A 19,538-nucleotide genomic window follows, 5' to 3' on the forward strand; every position below is an offset into this window, starting at 1 on the left:
ATTCTTTTCCTTTCCCAGCCTGGTAACTTCTAACTCCAGAACTGTTTTTCACGATGAGGGTTTTCCCTGGTGGTTCTCCCTGTAGCTTAAGTTAGCCGACTCTTCCAACTGCATTTTAAATCCTCACAAATTTGGTCTATTAGAGCTAAAAGATGACAAGTCCCCAGGTCCTGATGGACTTCATCCTAGATCTTAAGAGAAGTGGCTGCTGAAATACTAGATGCATTGGTTTTAATTTTCCAAAATTTCCTAGATTCTGGAAAGGTCCCATCAGACTGGAAAATAGTGAATATAACTCCCCTATTCAAGAAAGGAGGGAGATATAAAGCAGGAACTACAGGTGACATTGTCATAGGGGAAATGCTGGAATCTATAAGAAAGGATGTTACAGGGGGGCACTTAGAAAATCTCAATGCAATCAGGTAGAGTCAACATGGCTTTGTGAAAGAAAAATCTTGTTTGACTAATTTATTGGAGCTCTTTGACAAAGTAACAAGCAACATGGATAAAAGGGAACCTGTAGATGTTGTGTAATTGGAGTTCCAGAAAGCATTTGGCAAGTAGCCACATCAAAGTTTACTAAGCAAAATAAAAGCTAATGGTGTAAGGGGTAACATATTATCATGGATACAGCATTGGTTAGCTGACAGGAAACAGACAGTAGGCATAAATGGTTTTCGGGTTGGCACGATGTAACAAGTGGAGTGTCACAGAAATCAGTGCTGGAGCTGCAATTAATTACAATCTATATCAATGATTTGGATGAAAGGACTGAATGTATGGTTGTTAAATTTACTGATAACAAAATGATAGGTAGGACAGTAAGTTGTGAACAGGACAGAAGGAATCTGTAAAGGAACATAGATAGGTGAAGCGGTGGGCAAAAATTTGGCAGGTGGACTATAAAATGAGAAAATGTGAAATTGTCCACTTCAGTAGGAAGAATAGAAAAGCAGCATATTACTTAAATAGAGAGAGATTGCAGAACTCTGTGGTACAGAGGGATCTGGATGAATCACAAAAAGCTAGTAGCAGGTATAGCTAGGAATTAAGAAGATAAATGGGATGTTGGTGTATATTGCAAGGGGAATGGAATATAAGAGTAGGCAAGTTTTGCTACAGTTGTACAGGGCATTGCTGAGATCACATTTAGAGTGCAGTACTGTGCATAGTTTTGGTCTCCTTATTTAAGGAAGAACATAATTGCATTAGAAGAAGGTTCACTTGACTGGTACCTGGGATTTGTGGGGTAAGGGGGTAGCGGTTTTCTTCTGAGAAATGGTTAGACAGGTTGGGCCTATATCCACTGGAGTTTAGAAGAATAAAGTGTGATCTTTTTGAAACCTACAAGATCCTGAGGGGACTAGACAAGGTATTTGCTGAAAGGATATTTCCCCTTGTGGGAGAGGCTAGAACAAGGGGGCATAGTTTAAAAATAAGTCGCCTATTTAAGACAGAAATGAGGAGAATTTTTTTCTCTCAGAGGATCATGAGCCTGTGGAATTCTCTTCCTCAGGGAGCAGTGGAGGCAGGGTTATTGAATATTTTTAACATAGACAGACTCTTGACTAACAAGGGTGTCAAAGGGTGCAGGGGGTAGCTAGGAATGTGGAGCGAGGCCAAAATCAGATCAGCCATGATCTTATCAAATGGCAGTGCGGGCTTGAAGGGCCAAATGGCCTACTCCTGCTCCTAATTCGTAGATTTGTTTGTCTTTTCAGTCCAAGCTTGAGCTCTCATCTGCATTTCTGGATGGTGAACCAAAGACACTTTTTGCCTCTAGCTGCTTTTTCTCTCTCCCAGATCCTGACAGACTAACAATGTCTGAGGGTTTCAGGGATATGTTTGAAGCTGTTCCCCACTCAATGCACAAATCCATAGCAACATGAATCAGATGAGCCCGATATCCAAGTAGAAATGCCGATTATCTATCCTTGAGACTCTAACTCTCTTATTTTGGAAGTAATTGGACAGTTTAAAGCATAACTGTTTACAGCACAACATTCTTGATACTTTCTTGAGACTTTAGGGACTAGCAGTAACTATAGATGCTGCTGCCATTGTCTCCAACTGTGAACTTCTTTGCAGCAAACAACCCAGGTCTCCCACTAATCTTTTAACATGCATGTCACCAAGACCTGTTGTTAGGTAGGCTTCAGAACAAGTCACATGACCCCCTTCATTTTAACCTGAATTAAAAACACATTCCCAAAATATAACAGTCATAAAGCTCATATTTGTAACATCATTTACTGGATATCAGACAAGCAGCTTGACAATTTTGAAACAGTAGACAAGTCGAGAGAGGTGGTGGTGTGGCAGAGCTGGGTGTCACTAGATTATGTGTTAAAAATGGTACAAAAAACAGAACATACCTGAAATACTCAGTAGGTTTCTCTCTCACAGATGCTGCCAGACGTGCAGAGTATTTCCAGCATTTCTGTCTATAGTTCAGAGTTACAGCATCTTCAGTATTTTGCTTTTGGATTAATGTGAAAACTGGTGCTGTATTTTCAAATGATATTGTCAAGGGGCAGTATGTAAATGAGAAATAGGAAGAGGCCAAGAATAGATCCTTGGGGGACACCAAAGGTAATACCATTGGAGCGGGAATCCAAGTCATTTCAGTTGATTCTCTGGCTATGATAGGGTAGTTAAGAATGGAATTAGATGAGTGCAGTCCCATCTAGCTGGAAGATGGTTTAGAGAGGTTAAGCAGGGCAACCTTGTCAAAGGCTGCAGTCTAGGTTAAGAACAACAAAGAAGGTTAGTTTACCTTCGTCACAGCTGCATAGGTTGCCATTTATGACTTAGATAAGTTCTGGTACTGAAGCTGGGGTGGAAACTTGATTGGAGGGATTCAAACATGGAGCTTGGGGAAGGATGGGCACAAATTTGGGAAATAATACAACATATTTATTGTCACTACAATTTCCTTATTTCCCATTATAATTTCTCCTGTCTCAACCTCTATGGACATATGTTTACTTTTGTTACTCTCTTTTTACATATTTGCTGAAGTTCTTACAATCCATTTTTATATTTCTATTTTCTCCATTTAACATTTTTGGTCATCCTTTGTTGGTATCTGGAACTCTCTCAATCCTCAGGCTTAAATTTCTTCTTGGTAATGTTATAAATTTCTTCTTTTAATCTAATACTATCCTTAACCTAAAAGAAAAATACTGCAGATACTGGAAATCTGAAAGAAAAACAGAAACTGCTGGGAAAACTCAGCAGGTCTAACAGTATCTGTGGAGAGAAAGACAGAGTTAGTGCTTTAAGTCCGTATGACTCAAGCCTGTATGGCCCTGAAGAAAAGTCATATGGACTCAAAACATTAACTCTGTCTTACTAGTTAACTATGAATGGATCACTTTGCTGCTGGAATTTTTATTTCTCAATGGAATTTTGATTAGTTGAGAATTACAAAATATTAATTTAAATGTTCACCATGGCTCAACGATCACCATACCTTTTAATCCAATGACTCAATCCATCTTAGCCAACTTTCCGCTCATATTTATATAACTAGCTTTAAGTTCAATACTTTAGTTTCACACTATCTCAAATGCATCCTCCAAATTACTTTTGTAAAGTTGATTTGTCCAATCTATAAGAAGATTAAAATCTCCATGATTATTGTGTTGCCTTATTTACAAGCTTCTTTTATTTCTTGATTAAATATTCTGTCCAGCAGTAAAGCTGCTGTTGGGGGAGGGCCTATAAACTATTCTTACCAGTGTTTCTGACCCTTCTTATTTCTCATCTCCACCTATACGAATTCTACTTCCTGCTCTTACAAGCCAAGATCCTTTCTCACTATAGTCCTTATGTTATCTTTTATTATCAGGGCAACACCCCCATTTTAGCTGTCTTTTCAAAACATCACATACCTACACCTGGAATATTTAGTTCCCAAGCTTGGTCACCTTGCAACTACATCTCTGTAATGGCATAATAGCCATTTGATGAATTTGTGCAATTAATTCATCTACCTTGCTGCAAATCCTTCATGCATTCAAATAAAGCCCAATGTTTTTACTCGCTCTTCTCCTTAGACATAACTGCTAAACTCAGTAGCACCTATAACACTATACAACGTATAACTAATACATAAAGCTTAAATTAGGATGGATATAACAATATTTTTTAAAGTTACTGAAAAAAGCAAAAAGATAATGGATAAAAAAAAGTTTAAATTTTTTTAGCATTTTTCTAGACATTGGCCAATTATGTATCAACAATCTAAGCACGGTTGTGGAATTGTTGTATGTTCTTAATTTTTTTTCCCCAAGATTTGTATGTCTACTTGCTAAGTATTAAAATGTATTAACAGGTGTTCAGTGTCCAGGAACAGACAGAAAACTGATCATCCACGACTACCACACCAGAGTTTAGATCCTTCAGTTTGGACACATTGGACGAATAAATGTTTCAAATGCTGAAGTACAAATTGTGATAGTCACAGATCAATCATTACAGCATATATAAAATGTGATTATCAAAGGCCATAAAAATGGCAAAGTTCATACATATTTTTATCCTGCTTACCTGGGGGGGTTATGATCCTTGCACTGGTATAAGCTGCCTAATGTTGTTTGACTAAATGATGTTAAAGCCACCAACTAATGTTAAAGTCACATTTTGATATTTCGGAATGACAGGGAGCTAGGAAAAGGAGAATGGGGTACCTCTGTTAATTCAGGATGGCATCAGTACTGTAGTTAAGGGGGTGACTTTAGCTTGAAAGAGCAAGGTATAGAATAAGTTTGAGTAGAGTTAAGAAAGACAAAAGGTAGGAGGTCACTTGTGGGAGTAATTTATAAGCCCTGTAACAGTAGTCACACTATAGGACAAGAGTATACAGGAAGAAATAAATTGGGCATGTACGAAAGGTAATCATGGGTGACTTTAATCACCAAATAGACTGGGTGAAGGTAGCCAGGCAAATGAGTTCATAGAGTGTATTTGGGACAATTTCTCAGAGCAAACATGCTGAAGCCAACTAGAGAGCAGGCTATCCTGAATCTGGTAATGTGCATTCAGAAAGGGTTAATTAATCATTTCATAGCAAAGGAGCCTCCAGGCAACAGTGATCATAACATGATGCGATTTCACATTCAGTTTTAAGGTGAGAAATGTGGGTCAAAGTCTAGTGTTCTAAACCTAAATAAAGGTAATTATAAAGATAAAAGGGAAGAGTGGGCCAAAGTGAACTGAGAAGCTAGATTAAAAGGTAGGACAGTAGAGATGCAGTGGCTGACTTTTAAGGAGATATTTAATAACTCACAGCAAAAAATTATCCCAGTGAGAAAGACGGACTCTGAGAAGGATGCATCATCCATGGCTAAATAAGGAAGTTAAGGATTGTTTCAATTTGAAAGAAACACTGTACTGTTCTGTGAAGGTTAGTGGTAAGTCAGAGGTTTGGGTATGAGAGGAAGCTAGCTAGAAATATAGAACAGATAGTAAGAGTTTCTATAAGTGCTTAAAAAGGAAAAGAGTAGCTAAAGTGAATGTTGGTCCTCAAGAGAGATAGTCTGGGGAATTAATAATGGAAAACAAGGAAATTATGAAAAGCATTGAACTGTTATTTAGTGTCTGTCTTCACTGTAAAAGACTCAAAACTTCCCAATGACCTTTGAAAATCAAGAATCACAGAATTGTTAGTGTAGGAGGAGGCCCCATTGTGTCTGCACCAGATCTGAGCATTTTAGCTTACTGCCAATCTTCTGCCTTTTCCACGTAACCCTGCACATTGTTTCTATTTAAATAATCATCCAATGCCCTCCTGAATGCCTCAATTGAACCTGCCTCCACCACACTTGCAGGCAGTGCATTCCAAACCCTAACTACTCACTGTGTGAAAAAGTTTTTTCTCAGGCTCGCATTTGCTTCTTTTGCAAAACACTTTAAAACTGTGCCCTCTGGTTCTTGATCCATTTATGAGCAGGAGCAGTTTCTTCCTATCTACTCTGTCCAGATCCCTCATGATTTTAAAAACTTCTAACAAGTCTCCTCTTAGCTGCCTTCTCTCCACGGAAAACAGTCCCAACTTCTCCAATCTTTCCTCATAACTAAAGTGTCTGATCCCTGGAACCATTCTCATAAACCTCTTCTGCATTCTCTCCAATAAGTTCACATCCTATAGCATGACACACAAAACTGTACACAATACTCCAGCTGAGGTCTAACCAGTGTCTTATATATGTTCATCATAACCTCCCTGCTGTTGTACTCTATGCCCCTATTAATGAAGCCTTGAATAATGTATGCTTTAGAAACAGCTCTCTCTGCCTGTCCTGTCACCTTTAATGACTTTGTACATATACACCCAAGTCTCTCTGCTTCTGCACACCCTTTAGAATAGTATCCTTTATTTTGTACTGTCTCTCCATGTTCTTTGTACCAAAGTGTATCATCTCACACTTCGCATTGAACTTCATCTGCCACCTATCTGCCCACTCCATCAAGGTGTCAGTGTCCTTTTGAAGTTCTACACTGTCCTCCTCACGGTTTACAATTCTCCCAAGTTTTGTGTAATCTGCAGTGTGTGAAATTGTCCCCTGTACGCCAAGATCTAGATCATTTATATATACATATATATGAGGAAAAGCAAGGGTGCCAAAACCGACCCCTGGGGAACTCCAGTACAAACTTTCTTCCAGCCCGAAAAATACCCATTAACCATTACTCTGTTTTCCCATCCCTCAGTCAATTTCGTATCCACATTGCTACTGTCCCTTTTATTCTATGACCTGTAACTTTCCTCAAACGCCTTTTGGAAGTCTATATTCACTACATTAACGGCCTTGCGCTCATCAATCATCTCTGTTACCTCTTCAAAAAACTCCGGCAAGTTAGTTAGATATGATTTTCCTTTAACAAATCCATGCTGACTCTTCCGAATCAATCCACATTTTTCCATGTGACTAGTAATTCCAACCCGAATAATTGTGTGGGACCTCACTATCTGCAAAATGCTCCCCCACTGATATCTCTACCACTTGCCCAGCTTCATTCCCTAAAGTTAAGTCCAGGAACTCCCCCTCTCTTGAAGGACCTTCTACGTACTGGCTTAAAAAGCTCTCCTGGATGCATTTTAAGAATTCCACTCCCTCTAAACCTATCACACTATGACTAACCCAGTTAATGTTGGGGAAGTTGAAATCCCCCACTATTAGTACACTATTATTTTTACACTTCTCTGAAATTTGCCTACATATCTGTTTTTCTATTTCTCTCTGAGTGTTTGGGGGCCTAGCATACACTCCCAGCAATGTGATTACTCCTTTTTTGTTTTTCAGTTCTACCCATGTGGCTTAATTGAGGAGCCTTCTAAGATGTCATCCCTCCTTACTGCTGTAATTGATTCCTTGATCAATATTGCGATACTCCCTCCTCTTTTACCTCCTTCCCTGTCTCATCTGAAGACCCTATATCCAGGAATATTGAGCTGCCAATCCTGCCCCTCCCTCAACCATGGCTCTGTGACAGCAAAGGCATCATATTTCCATGTGTTCATTTGTGACCTTAACTCATGTGCCTTATTCGTCAGCTAACCTTGCCAAACTCCCTTGTGCCTTAACTGGTATATAATTTCTATACCTTCCAGATTCACTTGCTCTCTCTTCTAATTTTGGCTGTGCATCTCCTCCTGCTGAACCTTCTCTCAGGATCCCATCTCCCTGCCAAGTTAGTTTAAACCTTCCCCATAAGCACAAGCAAACGTCCTTGCAAGGATGTTGGTCCCATTCCGATTCAGGTGCAACCCGTCCGCCTTGTACAGGTGCCACCGCCCCCAGAAACGGTCCCAATCTCCCAGAAATCTAAAGCCCTCCCTCCTGCACAATCTCTTCAGACACACATTCATCTGGATTAACCTATTTCTATACTCACTAGCGCATGGCATTGGAAGAAATCCAGAGATTACTACCTTTGAAGTCCTGTTTTTTAAACTGTTTCCTAGCTCACTAAATTCTGCTTGCAGGACTGATCTGTAATTGCAGGACAGATCTTTACAATCTTTTTTGAAGAAGGGCATCATGTTTGCAATTCTTTAGTCCTCAAACACCTCCCTCGAATCCAGGGAACATTGAAAGATTATTGCCAGTGCCTTTGCAATTTCCACTCTCACTTCCTTCAATATTCTTCAACGCATCTCATCCAGTCCCGGTGCCTTATCAACTTTAAGAACTGACAGATAATCCAATATCTCCTTCTTATCAATTTTAAACCCTTCTCGTGACTGAGTTTCCTCCTCTGTCACCATGGCCAGGGCAGCATCTGCCTTGTAGGTAAAGGCCGATGCAAAGTATTCATTTAATACTTCAGCCATGCCTCTTCCCCCTTTTTGGTCCCTAATCAGCCCTACTCCCTCCTTTTACCATTCTTTTACTATTGGTGTGCTTTCAGAGGGTAAAAGGGGTGAATTAACATAGCCTGCTTCACCAGGGAAAATGTGCTGGGAAAATTAGACCTAAAGGCTGACAAGTCCCCAGGACCGATGGCCTGCATCCTAGAGTCTTAAAAACAATGGCTGTAAGGATAGGAGAGGCATTGGTTATAATCTTCCAAAATCCTTCGATTCTAGAAGGATTAGGATAGAAGGTCCCAACAAATTGGAAAATAGAAATGTAATTCCTCTATTCAAGAAAGGAGGGAGGAAACTAGAGACCTAACATCTGTCACGGGGAAATTGCTAGAACCCATTAAGGAGGTTATAGCAGGATACTTAGAAAATCACAATAGGACCAGGCAAAGTCAAGATGCTTTTGTGAAAGGGAAATCATGTCTCACTAATTAATTAGAGTTCTTTGAGGAGGTACAAGCAACGCGGATAAAAGGGGAATCTGTAATGTGATGTATTTAGATTTCCAAAAGGCATTTGATAAGGTGCCACATCAAAGATTGCTCCTGTAACCTGGCCTAGATTTCAGATTTTTATTAGGATTTAGGTTGCCTGCTTGACCATCTTTAGAGGCTGTATTCTGCAACAGGCTAACAAAGTCAAGCCGTCATTTTGTACTAATATTTTATCTAAAATAAGCCTTTTTGTGATTTGAACCTGCTGACAAACAATGTAACATGTTAGCACACTAACCACTAATATTTAAAGTAGCAACCAACTAGTAACAGATGATTGTATTAGAAGAAATACCTCAATTATTCTGTAATTGAAAAATAAGTAATTAATCAGTTTCTTAAGTAAGGGTTGGCTTCTATTTATTTTTGTTTTTCTACCAACATTCCTATCTGTATTTTAAACATGCTGTGAGTGTCTGTGGGAAACAACTGCATTATTCTGGCAAGGTCCCTATCAAAACAAACTATCCTTGACTCATCTAGTGCTGGGCCTAATGAATAAGGCACTTGTCCAGTATTGAGATAAGGAACACATATTTAAGTGCTCCATTGTCATCATGTTTAAGGTAATATGCACAGATGGACAGATCCAATTAAATTAACCTGTACAACATTATCGACAAATTGGTTGTTAACAACAACTTTAGATCAAGGTGGGGCAATACCAGAATTAGGCATAAAGGAAGGTATCTGGAACCATTTTATTTGTGTACACCAATTGAAGGGACTCTGTATTATGTTTTCTCAGGGGCAGTAGAATTCCTGGGTAGAGAATGGGTAGTATAGCTCTGGGCCCAGGGACAGAGGCAGAAAGCCTGTTGGTGTGGACCCTGTATAGTGCCGTTTCCTTCCGAATCAGAGGCAGAATTCCTGTCAGTGAGAAGGATTGAAGTCATTTTCCGCTTCTTCTAGACTGGCTGTCTATTTGAAGTGATGAAGTCTATAGCATATTATTGATAAATATATCTTTTTGTTATTTTGCTCATTTAGGTAATTGATTACTGTATTGTTTTATTTTATCCTTTATTCAACAAACTTTGGTATTATTTGCTAATTCAGTGTCTGAGTCTTTGCTTGATGGTCATATCTCTGTTGAACTAAAACCACTTAAGAGTTAATTTAGGATTAGGTAATTAGGCTGCATGCAGCTAAATTTAATCAATCTAAATATATCAAAACACCCTTTTTTAAAAATGTAAACTGTACAAAATAAGAGGTCATAACGTAGGGAGTAACATATTAACATGGACAGAGGATTGGTAAGCTAACAGGGAGCAGGGATACATCAGTAATTTTTGGGTTGGCAAGCTGTAACTGGTGGGGTGCTACAGGGATCAGTGATGGGACCTCAACTATTTACAATCTATATCAATGACTTGGATGAGGAAACCAAATGTATGGTGGCCAAATTTACCGAATGATACCAAGGTCAGAAGGAACGTAAGTTGTCAAGAGGAGGTGAAGAGTTTACACAGGATATAGATAGGTTAGATGACTATGTAAAAAATTGGCAGATGGAGTATAATGTGGGAAAATGTGAACTTGTCCACTTTGGCAGGCAGGGTAGAAAGTAGTATATTATTTAAATTGGAGCGATTGCAGAACTCTGTGGTACGGAAGGATCTGGGTGTCCTGGTACATGAATCACAAAAACTTAGTGTGCAAGTACAGCAAGTGATTAGGGAGGTAAATGGAATGCTGGCATTTGTTGCAAGTGGAATGGAATATAAGAGTAAGGTAGCTTTACTGCAGCTGTATAGGGCCTTGGTGAGACCACATCTGGAGTACAGTTTACAATTTTGGTCCCCTTATTTAAAAAAGGATATAATTGTGTTAGAAGCACTTCAGAGAAGGTTCACTTACCTCATTCCTGGGATAAAGCGCGTATCTTATGAAGAAAGGTTGAACAAGTTGGACCTATGCCCTTTGGAGTTTAGAAGAACGATCTTATTGAAACATGTAAGATCGTGAGGGGGCTTGACAGAGTGGATATTGGGATGATGTTTCCTCTTGTAGGGGAGGCTAGAACAAGGGGACTCTGATTAAAAATAAGAGGTCTCACTTTTAAGACAGAGATGAGGAAAAGTTCTCTCTCCCAGAAGTCTGTGAAATTCTCTTCCCCAGAAAGCATTGGAGGTTGGGTCATTGAATCTATTCGAGGCTGAGTTGGATAGATTTTTGATAGGATAGATTTTTGATAGACAAGGAAGTCAAGGGTTATGACGGGGCAGACAGGAAATTGGAGTTGAGACCACAATCAGATCAGTCATGATCTTATTGAATGACAGAGCAGGCTTGAAGTGTGAATGGCCTACACTCCACTCCTAAGTACTACACTAAATGGCACACATTTTTGAACAGGCTTTTGCTTCCAAAAACAAGTTAGCACTGCTTACATTTAATATACTTTAAATAATTCTAGCTTTGAAAAAATTGTTCAGTTTTTCACCAAGAAACTTGACTCAATAGGAAAAATTAATGATTTACCTTTCCTGTTAACGATGAAGGGAATTCTGATTCAAATTTGTTGCTCAAACCAAACCTGAAATTACAGAACAAAGCAAAGAATCTACACAACTCTGAAACACTATTTCAAGAAATAAATTTGACTTTGTAGAATAATGGATTAACAATAAAATACTTCACGCGTAAAACATTCAGAATAATGAAATGAAGAAACACACCAGAATAATTTTTGGGGATGGAAAATTTTCTCTTTTAATATTAGTCACTAAAGAATGTCAACATTTTGTTATGTCAGCATCAAGAATTCCTCATACAGCACAGCAAAGGCTCACCCAACTCGGAAGAGGCTGCACTACTAAATCAGTGCACCTCTTCTACTTTTGTCTTGCAGTCCATGAGTGGCACTACCCAAATAACGTTGAAATACAGGCATAATGATTTAGAAGCTGCCCCAATAAGAAGTGGATCCGGGCTGTCCCAAATTAAAATAGACATTTAAGTGAAAGGCAAGAGTGCATTCGTAGAATCATAGAATAGTCACAGTACAGAAGCCAGGCATTTGACCTGTTGAGTCCCTGCCGGTTCTCTGCGACAATTCAACAAGTCCCAATCCCCAGTCCTTTTCCCGTAGCTTGCAATTTTTTCACCCCTTCAGGTACTTATTCAATTCCCTTTTGAAAACCAGTTGAATCTGCCTCTAGCACCCTTTCAAGCAGTGCAATCTAGATCGTAATCACTTGCTGCATAAAAAACCTTCACCTCATGTCACCTTTGATTTTTTTGCCAATCACTTTAAATCTGTGTCCTCTGGTTTCCAACCCTTCTGCCAAAGGAAACAATTTCTCTCTATCTACTCTGTTCAGGACCCTCAACATCCCCTTTAAAGGAGAATGACCCCAGTTTCTCCAATCTTTCTACATAACTGAGGCCCTTCATCCCCAGAACCATACTTGTAAATCTTTTCAGCACCCTCCTTACAGCCTTCGCATCCTTTCTAAAGTGCAGTGCCCAGAAATGGACACAATATTCCAGTTGAGGCTGAACCCGTGTTTTATAAATGTTCATTATAACTTCCTTATGCTTGTACTCTATGTTTCTACTTGCAAAGCTCGGGAACCCATATGCCTTTTTAACCGCTTTCTCAACCTTCCCTGTCACCTTGGATGATTTATGCACATGTACTCCCAGGTCTTTCTGTTCCTGCAGCCCCTTTAGAATGGTGCCCTTTAGTTTATATTTTCCTCCTCATTTCTCCTACTAAAGTGTATTACTTTGCTTTACTTTATGTTAAATTGCTTCTGCCAAGTGCCCACCCATTCCACCAGCATGTTCTTTAGAAGTCTATCATTATCCTCTTCATTGTTCACTACACTTTGAAGTTTTGTGCCATCCGTGGCTTTGAAATTATCCCCTGCCCGCTCAAGTATAAGTTATTAATATAGATCAAGAACAGCAGTGATTCTAGTACTAACCCTTGGTGAACCCCATTGTATACCTTGCTCCAATTCTATAAACAACTGTTCACTATTTTCTGTTTACTCCCAGTCAGTGAACTTTGTACCCATGCTGTGACTTCTTTTTATTTCATGGGTTTCAACTTTACTGACAAGATTTTATGAACTTTATCAATCCCCGTTTGGAAGTCCACATGCACCTCAATTGCTTTAGCCACATCAACCAATTCAATCAAGTTAGTTAACTATGATTTGCCATTAACAAATCTGTGCCTTAATTAATCCACATTTGTCAAAGTGACTTAATTTTGCCCCAGATTATTGTTTCTAAAAGCTTTGCCACCATTGAGGTTTCTTCCGAGTAAACCATGTTTAGAACGATATTAGCCATATTGGACTTTAAATACTGCTGAGTACTGTTCACGTGGAAGGAATTTATAACCCAATTTACAAAGTTGGATTATAAAAGTTTGGGTGATTCATCCAGATTTTGTTGAAAACTGTACAAGATTTGTTATTTAGCTGGAAATAGCAATGCCTATTCTAGACACTACACATAAGTTATCTAACATTCTTCTTCAACCCACAGCAATAAATCAGTGGAGAGCTGAAGTTTGACATGAAAATATAATTCAATGGGACACTGCTCTTCCCATTATGAAGAACATTAAGCTGCTGCCTTCTGGCAGCTACATGTATGGACACATGGCTAAAGCTGCAAAGTCTCAAAATAGATGCCTTTTAAAAGACAGTGGCCCGTATTTTGAAATCAGGAGCAAATTAATGCTGCTCATTGTTCCTTACACTGACCCACAGATTTTGAGATTTTGCACTGCACCTTGCAGCCATTGGAGTCAAATCAATACAGCGTCTTCTACGGGGATCTGGGACCAGATTGAATAATTCTTACTAAGGCACACTGTCTAAACCAGGAAGCGTGGCTTAGCATAATTAATTCAACTCCAAATCAGGCACGGAAAGCAAAATAAAGCGATGGTAAGGAAGATGAGATCGAGAGAGAGAGAGACGGAGAGAGGATGGCGGAGTGAGGATGGCGGAGTGAGGATGAGAGAGAGAGCGAGAATGAGAGAGAGCGAGAATGAGAGAGAGCGAGAATGAGAGAGAGCGAGAATGAGAGAGAGCGAGAATGAGAGAGAGCGAGAGTGAGAGAGAGCGAGAGGAGAGAGAGCGAGAGGAGAGAGAGCGAGAGTGAGAGAGAGCGAGAGTGAGAGAGAGCGAGAGTGAGAGAGAGCGAGAGTGAGAGAGAGCGAGAGTGAGAGAGAGCGAGAGTGAGAGAGAGCGAGAGTGAGAGAGAGCGAGAGTGAGAGAGAGCGAGAGTGAGAGAGAGCGAGAGTGAGAGAGAGCGAGAATGAGAGCAAGAATGAGAGAGAGAGAATGAGAGAGAGAGAATGAGAGAGAGAGAGCGAGAATGAGAGAGAGCGAGAATGAGAGAGAGCGAGAATGAGAGAGAGCGAGAATGAGAGAGAGCGAGAATGAGAGAGAGCGAGAATGAGAGAGAGCGAGAATGAGAGCGAGAGAGCGAGAATGAGAGCGAGAGAGCGAGAATGAGAGCGAGAGAGCGAGAGAGCGAGAACGGGAGCGAGCGAGAACGGGAGCGAGCGAGAACGGGAGCGAGCGAGAACGGGAGCGAGCGAGAACGGGAGCGAGCGAGAACGGGAGCGAGCGAGAACGGGAGCGAGCGAGAACGGGAGCGGAGCGAGCGAGAACGGGAGCGGAGCGAGCGAGAACGGGAGCGAGTGAGAATGAGAGAGAGAGTGAGAATGAGAGAGAGAGTGAGAATGAGAGAGAGCGAGAATGAGAGAGAGCGAGAATGAGAGAGAGCGAGAATGAGAGAGAGCGAGAATGAGAGAGAGCGAGAATGAGAGAGAGCGAGAATGAGAGAGAGCGAGAATAAGAGAGAGCGAGAATGAGAGAGAGCGAGAATGAGAGAGAGCGAGAATGAGAGAGAGAGAGAATGAGCGAGAGAGAGAATGAGAGAGAGTGAGAATGAGAGAGAGCGAGAATGAGAGAGTGAGAATGAGAGAGCGAGAATGAGAGAGCGAGAATGAGAGAGCGAGAATGAGAGAGTGTGAGAATGAGAGTGAGAATGAGAGAGAGAGAATGAGAGTGAAAATGAGAGAGTGAAAGTGAGAGAGAATGATAGAGAAAGAGAGAGAGTGAGTGTGAGAATGAGAGTGTGAGAATGAGAGAGTGAGAGTGAGAATGAGAGAGTGAGAATGAGAGAGTGAGAATGAGAGAGAGAGGGAGAGAGAGTGAGAATGAGTGTGTGAAAACGAGAGAGAGTGAGAATGAGAGAGACAATGAGAGATTGAGAATGAGAGAGAGTGAGAATGAGAGAGAGAGTGAAGGAGAGAGAGTGAAGGAGAGAGAAAGAAGGAGAGAGTGTGAAGGAGAGAGTGTGAAGGAGAGAGTGTGAAGGAGAGAGTGTGAAGGAGAGAGTGTGAAGGAGAGAGTGTGAAGGAGAGAGTGTGAAGGAGAGAGTGTGAAGGAGAGAGAGTGTGAAGGAGAGAGAGTGTGAAGGAGAGAGAGTGAAGGAGAGAGTGAAGGAGAGAGTGAAGGAGAGAGAGTGTGAAGGAGAGAGTGAGCGTGAGAGAGAGAGAGAGAATGAGAGAAAGTGAGAATGAGAAAGAGAATGAGAGAGAGTGAGATTGAGAGAGAGTGAGATTGAGAGAGGAGGTGGGAACGAGAAAGAGAGTGGGAATGAGAAAGAGAGTGGGAATGAGAGAGAGAATGAGAGAGAGTAAGAGTGAGAGACTGAGAATGTGAGAGACTGAGAATGTGAGAGTGTGAGAATGAGAGAGTGTGAGAATGAGAGAGAGTGTGAGAATGAGAGAGAGTGTGAGAATGAGAGAGAGTGTGAGAATGAGAGAGAGTGTGAGAATGAGAGAGAGTGTGAGAATGAGAGAGAGTGTGAGAATGAGAGAGAGTGTGAGAATGAGAGAGAGTGTGAGAATGAGAGAGAGTGTGAGAATGAGAGAGAGTGTGAGAATGAGAGAGAGTGTGAGAATGAGAGAGAGTGAGAGAGTGAGAGAGAGTGTGAGAGTGAGAGAGAGTGTGAGAGTGAGAGAGAGTGTGAGAATGAGAGAGAGTGTGAGAATGAGAGAGAGTGTGAGAATGAGAGAGAGAGAATGAAAGGGAGAAATATAGAGAGGCGGGGGAGATAGAGAGGGGGACGGACAGAGAGGGGGGCGGGACAGAGAGGGGGGGGGACAGAGAGGGGGGGGGGGACAGAGAGGGGGGGGGGACAGAGAGGGGGGGGGGGACAGAGAGGGGGGGGGGGACAGAGAGGGGGCGGGACAGAGAGGGGGGCGGGACAGAGAGGGGGGCGGGACAGAGAGGGGGGCGGGACAGAGAGGGGGGGGGGACAGAGAGGGGGGGGGGGACAGAGAGGGGGGGGGGGACAGAGAGGGGGGGGGGGACAGAGAGGGGGGGGGGGGACAGAGAGGGGGGGGGGGGACAGAGAGGGGGGGGGGGACAGAGAGGGGGGGCGGGGACAGAGAGGGGGGGGGGGACAGAGAGGGGGGGGGGACAGAGAGGGGGGGGGGGACAGAGAGGGGGGGGGGGACAGAGAGGGGGGGGGACAGAGAGGGGGGGGGACAGAGAGGGGGGGGGACAGAGAGGGGGGGGGGACAGAGAGGGGGGGGGACAGAGAGGGGGGGGGGACAGAGAGGGGGGGGGGACAGAGAGGGGGGGGGGACAGAGAGGGGGGGGGGGACAGAGAGGGGGGGGGGACAGAGAGGGGGGGGGACAGAGAGGGGGGGGGACAGAGAGGGGGGGGGGACAGAGAGGGGGGGGGACAGAGAGGGGGCGGGACAGAGAGGGGGCGGGGACAGAGAGGGGGGCGGGACAGAGAGGGGGCGGGACAGAGAGGGGGGCGGGACAGAGAGGGGGGCGGGACAGAGAGGGGGCGGGACAGAGAGGGGGCGGGACAGAGAGGGGGGGGGACAGAGAGGGGGGGGGACAGAGAGGGGGCGGGACAGAGAGGGGGCGGGACAGAGAGGGGGGGGGACAGAGAGGGGGCGGGACAGAGAGGGGGGGGGACAGAGAGGGGGCGGGACAGAGAGGGGGCGGGACAGAGAGGGGGCGGGACAGAGAGGGGGCGGGACAGAGAGGGGGCGGGACAGAGAGGGGGCGGGACAGAGAGGGGGCGGGACAGAGAGGGGGCGGGACAGAGAGGGGGCGGGACAGAGAGGGGGCGGGACAGAGAGGGGGCGGGACAGAGAGGGGGCGGGACAGAGAGGGGGCGGGACAGAGAGGGGGCGGGACAGAGAGGGGGCGGGACAGAGAGGGGGCGGGACAGAGAGGGGGCGGGACAGAGAGGGGGCGGGACAGAGAGGGGGCGGGACAGAGAGGGGGCGGGACAGAGAGGGGGCGGGACAGAGAGGGGGCGGGACAGAGAGGGGGCGGGACAGAGAGGGGGCGGGACAGAGAGGGGGCGGGACAGAGAGGGGGCGGGACAGAGAGGGGGCGGGACAGAGAGGGGGCGGGACAGAGAGGGGGCGGGACAGAGAGGGGGCGGGACAGAGAGGGGGCGGGACAGAGAGGGGGCGGGACAGAGAGGGGGCGGGGACAGAGAGGGGGCGGGACAGAGAGGGGGCGGGACAGAGAGGGGGCGGGACAGAGAGGGGGCGGGACAGAGAGGGGGCGGGACAGAGAGGGGGCGGGACAGAGAGGGGGCGGGACAGAGAGGGGGCGGGACAGAGAGGGGGCGGGACAGAGAGGGGGCGGGACAGAGAGGGGGCGGGACAGAGAGGGGGCGGGACAGAGAGGGGGCGGGACAGAGAGGGGGCGGGACAGAGAGGGGGCGGGACAGAGAGGGGGCGGGACAGAGAGGGGGCGGGACAGAGAGGGGGCGGGACAGAGAGGGGGCGGGACAGAGAGGGGGCGGGACAGAGAGGGGGCGGGACAGAGAGGGGGCGGGACAGAGAGGGGGCGGGACAGAGAGGGGGCGGGACAGAGAGGGGGCGGGACAGAGAGGGGGCGGGACAGAGAGGGGGGCGGGACAGAGAGGGGGCGGGACAGAGAGGGGGCGGGACAGAGAGGGGGCGGGACAGAGAGGGGGCGGGACAGAGAGGGGGCGGGACAGAGAGGGGGCGGGACAGAGAGGGGGCGGGACAGAGAGGGGGCGGGACAGAGAGGGGGCGGGACAGAGAGGGGGCGGGACAGAGAGGGGGCGGGACAGAGAGGGGGCGGGACAGAGAGGGGGCGGGACAGAGAGGGGGCGGGACAGAGAGGGGGCGGGACAGAGAGGGGGCGGGACAGAGAGGGGGCGGGACAGAGAGGGGGCGGGACAGAGAGGGGGCGGGACAGAGAGGGGGCGGGACAGAGAGGGGGCGGGACAGAGAGGGGGCGGGACAGAGAGGGGGCGGGACAGAGAGGGGGCGGGACAGAGAGGGGGCGGGACAGAGAGGGGGCGGGGACAGAGAGGGGGCGGGACAGAGAGGGGGCGGGACAGAGAGGGGGCGGGACAGAGAGGGGGCGGGACAGAGAGGGGGCGGGACAGAGAGGGGGCGGGACAGAGAGGGGGCGGGACAGAGAGGGGGCGGGACAGAGAGGGGGCGGGACAGAGAGGGGGCGGGACAGAGAGGGGGCGGGACAGAGAGGGGGCGGGACAGAGAGGGGGCGGGACAGAGAGGGGGCGGGACAGAGAGGGGGCGGGACAGAGAGGGGGCGGGACAGAGAGGGGGCGGGACAGAGAGGGGGCGGGACAGAGAGGGGGCGGGACAGAGAGGGGGCGGGACAGAGAGGGGGCGGGACAGAGAGGGGGCGGGACAGAGAGGGGGCGGGACAGAGAGGGGGCGGGACAGAGAGGGGGCGGGACAGAGAGGGGGCGGGACAGAGAGGGGGCGGGACAGAGAGGGGGCGGGACAGAGAGGGGGCGGGACAGAGAGGGGGCGGGACAGAGAGGGGGCGGGACAGAGAGGGGGCGGGACAGAGAGGGGGCGGGACAGAGAGGGGGCGGGACAGAGAGGGGGCGGGACAGAGAGGGGGCGGGACAGAGAGGGGGCGGGACAGAGAGGGGGCGGGACAGAGAGGGGGCGGGACAGAGAGGGGGCGGGACAGAGAGGGGGCGGGACAGAGAGGGGGCGGGACAGAGAGGGGGCGGGACAGAGAGGGGGCGGGACAGAGAGGGGGCGGGACAGAGAGGGGGCGGGACAGAGAGGGGGCGGGACAGAGAGGGGGCGGGACAGAGAGGGGGCGGGACAGAGAGGGGGCGGGACAGAGAGGGGGCGGGACAGAGAGGGGGCGGGACAGAGAGGGGGCGGGACAGAGAGGGGGCGGGACAGAGAGGGGGCGGGACAGAGAGGGGGCGGGACAGAGAGGGGGCGGGACAGAGAGGGGGCGGGACAGAGAGGGGGCGGGACAGAGAGGGGGCGGGACAGAGAGGGGGCGGGACAGAGAGGGGGCGGGACAGAGAGGGGGCGGGACAGAGAGGGGGCGGGACAGAGAGGGGGCGGGACAGAGAGGGGGCGGGACAGAGAGGGGGCGGGACAGAGAGGGGGCGGGACAGAGAGGGGGCGGGACAGAGAGGGGGCGGGACAGAGAGGGGGCGGGACAGAGAGGGGGCGGGACAGAGAGGGGGCGGGACAGAGAGGGGGCGGGACAGAGAGGGGGCGGGACAGAGAGGGGGCGGGACAGAGAGGGGGCGGGACAGAGAGGGGGCGGGACAGAGAGGGGGCGGGACAGAGAGGGGGCGGGACAGAGAGGGGGCGGGACAGAGAGGGGGCG

At 46.9% G+C, this 19,538-nt stretch overlaps 1 protein-coding gene across 1 annotated transcript in view; it reads right to left on the reverse strand.

The window, feature by feature from the left end:
• The window catches only part of LOC121284874 (cysteine-rich hydrophobic domain-containing protein 2), an 87,132-nt gene that overhangs the window by 33,146 nt on the left and 34,448 nt on the right, over positions 1–19,538 (reverse strand). Inside the window, exon 2 of the mRNA XM_041200721.1 lies at positions 11,356–11,410. Within this exon, the coding sequence (XP_041056655.1) occupies positions 11,356–11,410 (55 nt within the window). The remainder of the gene's footprint in view (positions 1–11,355; positions 11,411–19,538) is intronic.

The sequence above is a fragment of the Carcharodon carcharias genome, chromosome 1, assembly GCF_017639515.1.
Source record: "Carcharodon carcharias isolate sCarCar2 chromosome 1, sCarCar2.pri, whole genome shotgun sequence".
In the NCBI taxonomy this organism is placed as follows: Eukaryota; Metazoa; Chordata; class Chondrichthyes; order Lamniformes; family Lamnidae; genus Carcharodon; species Carcharodon carcharias.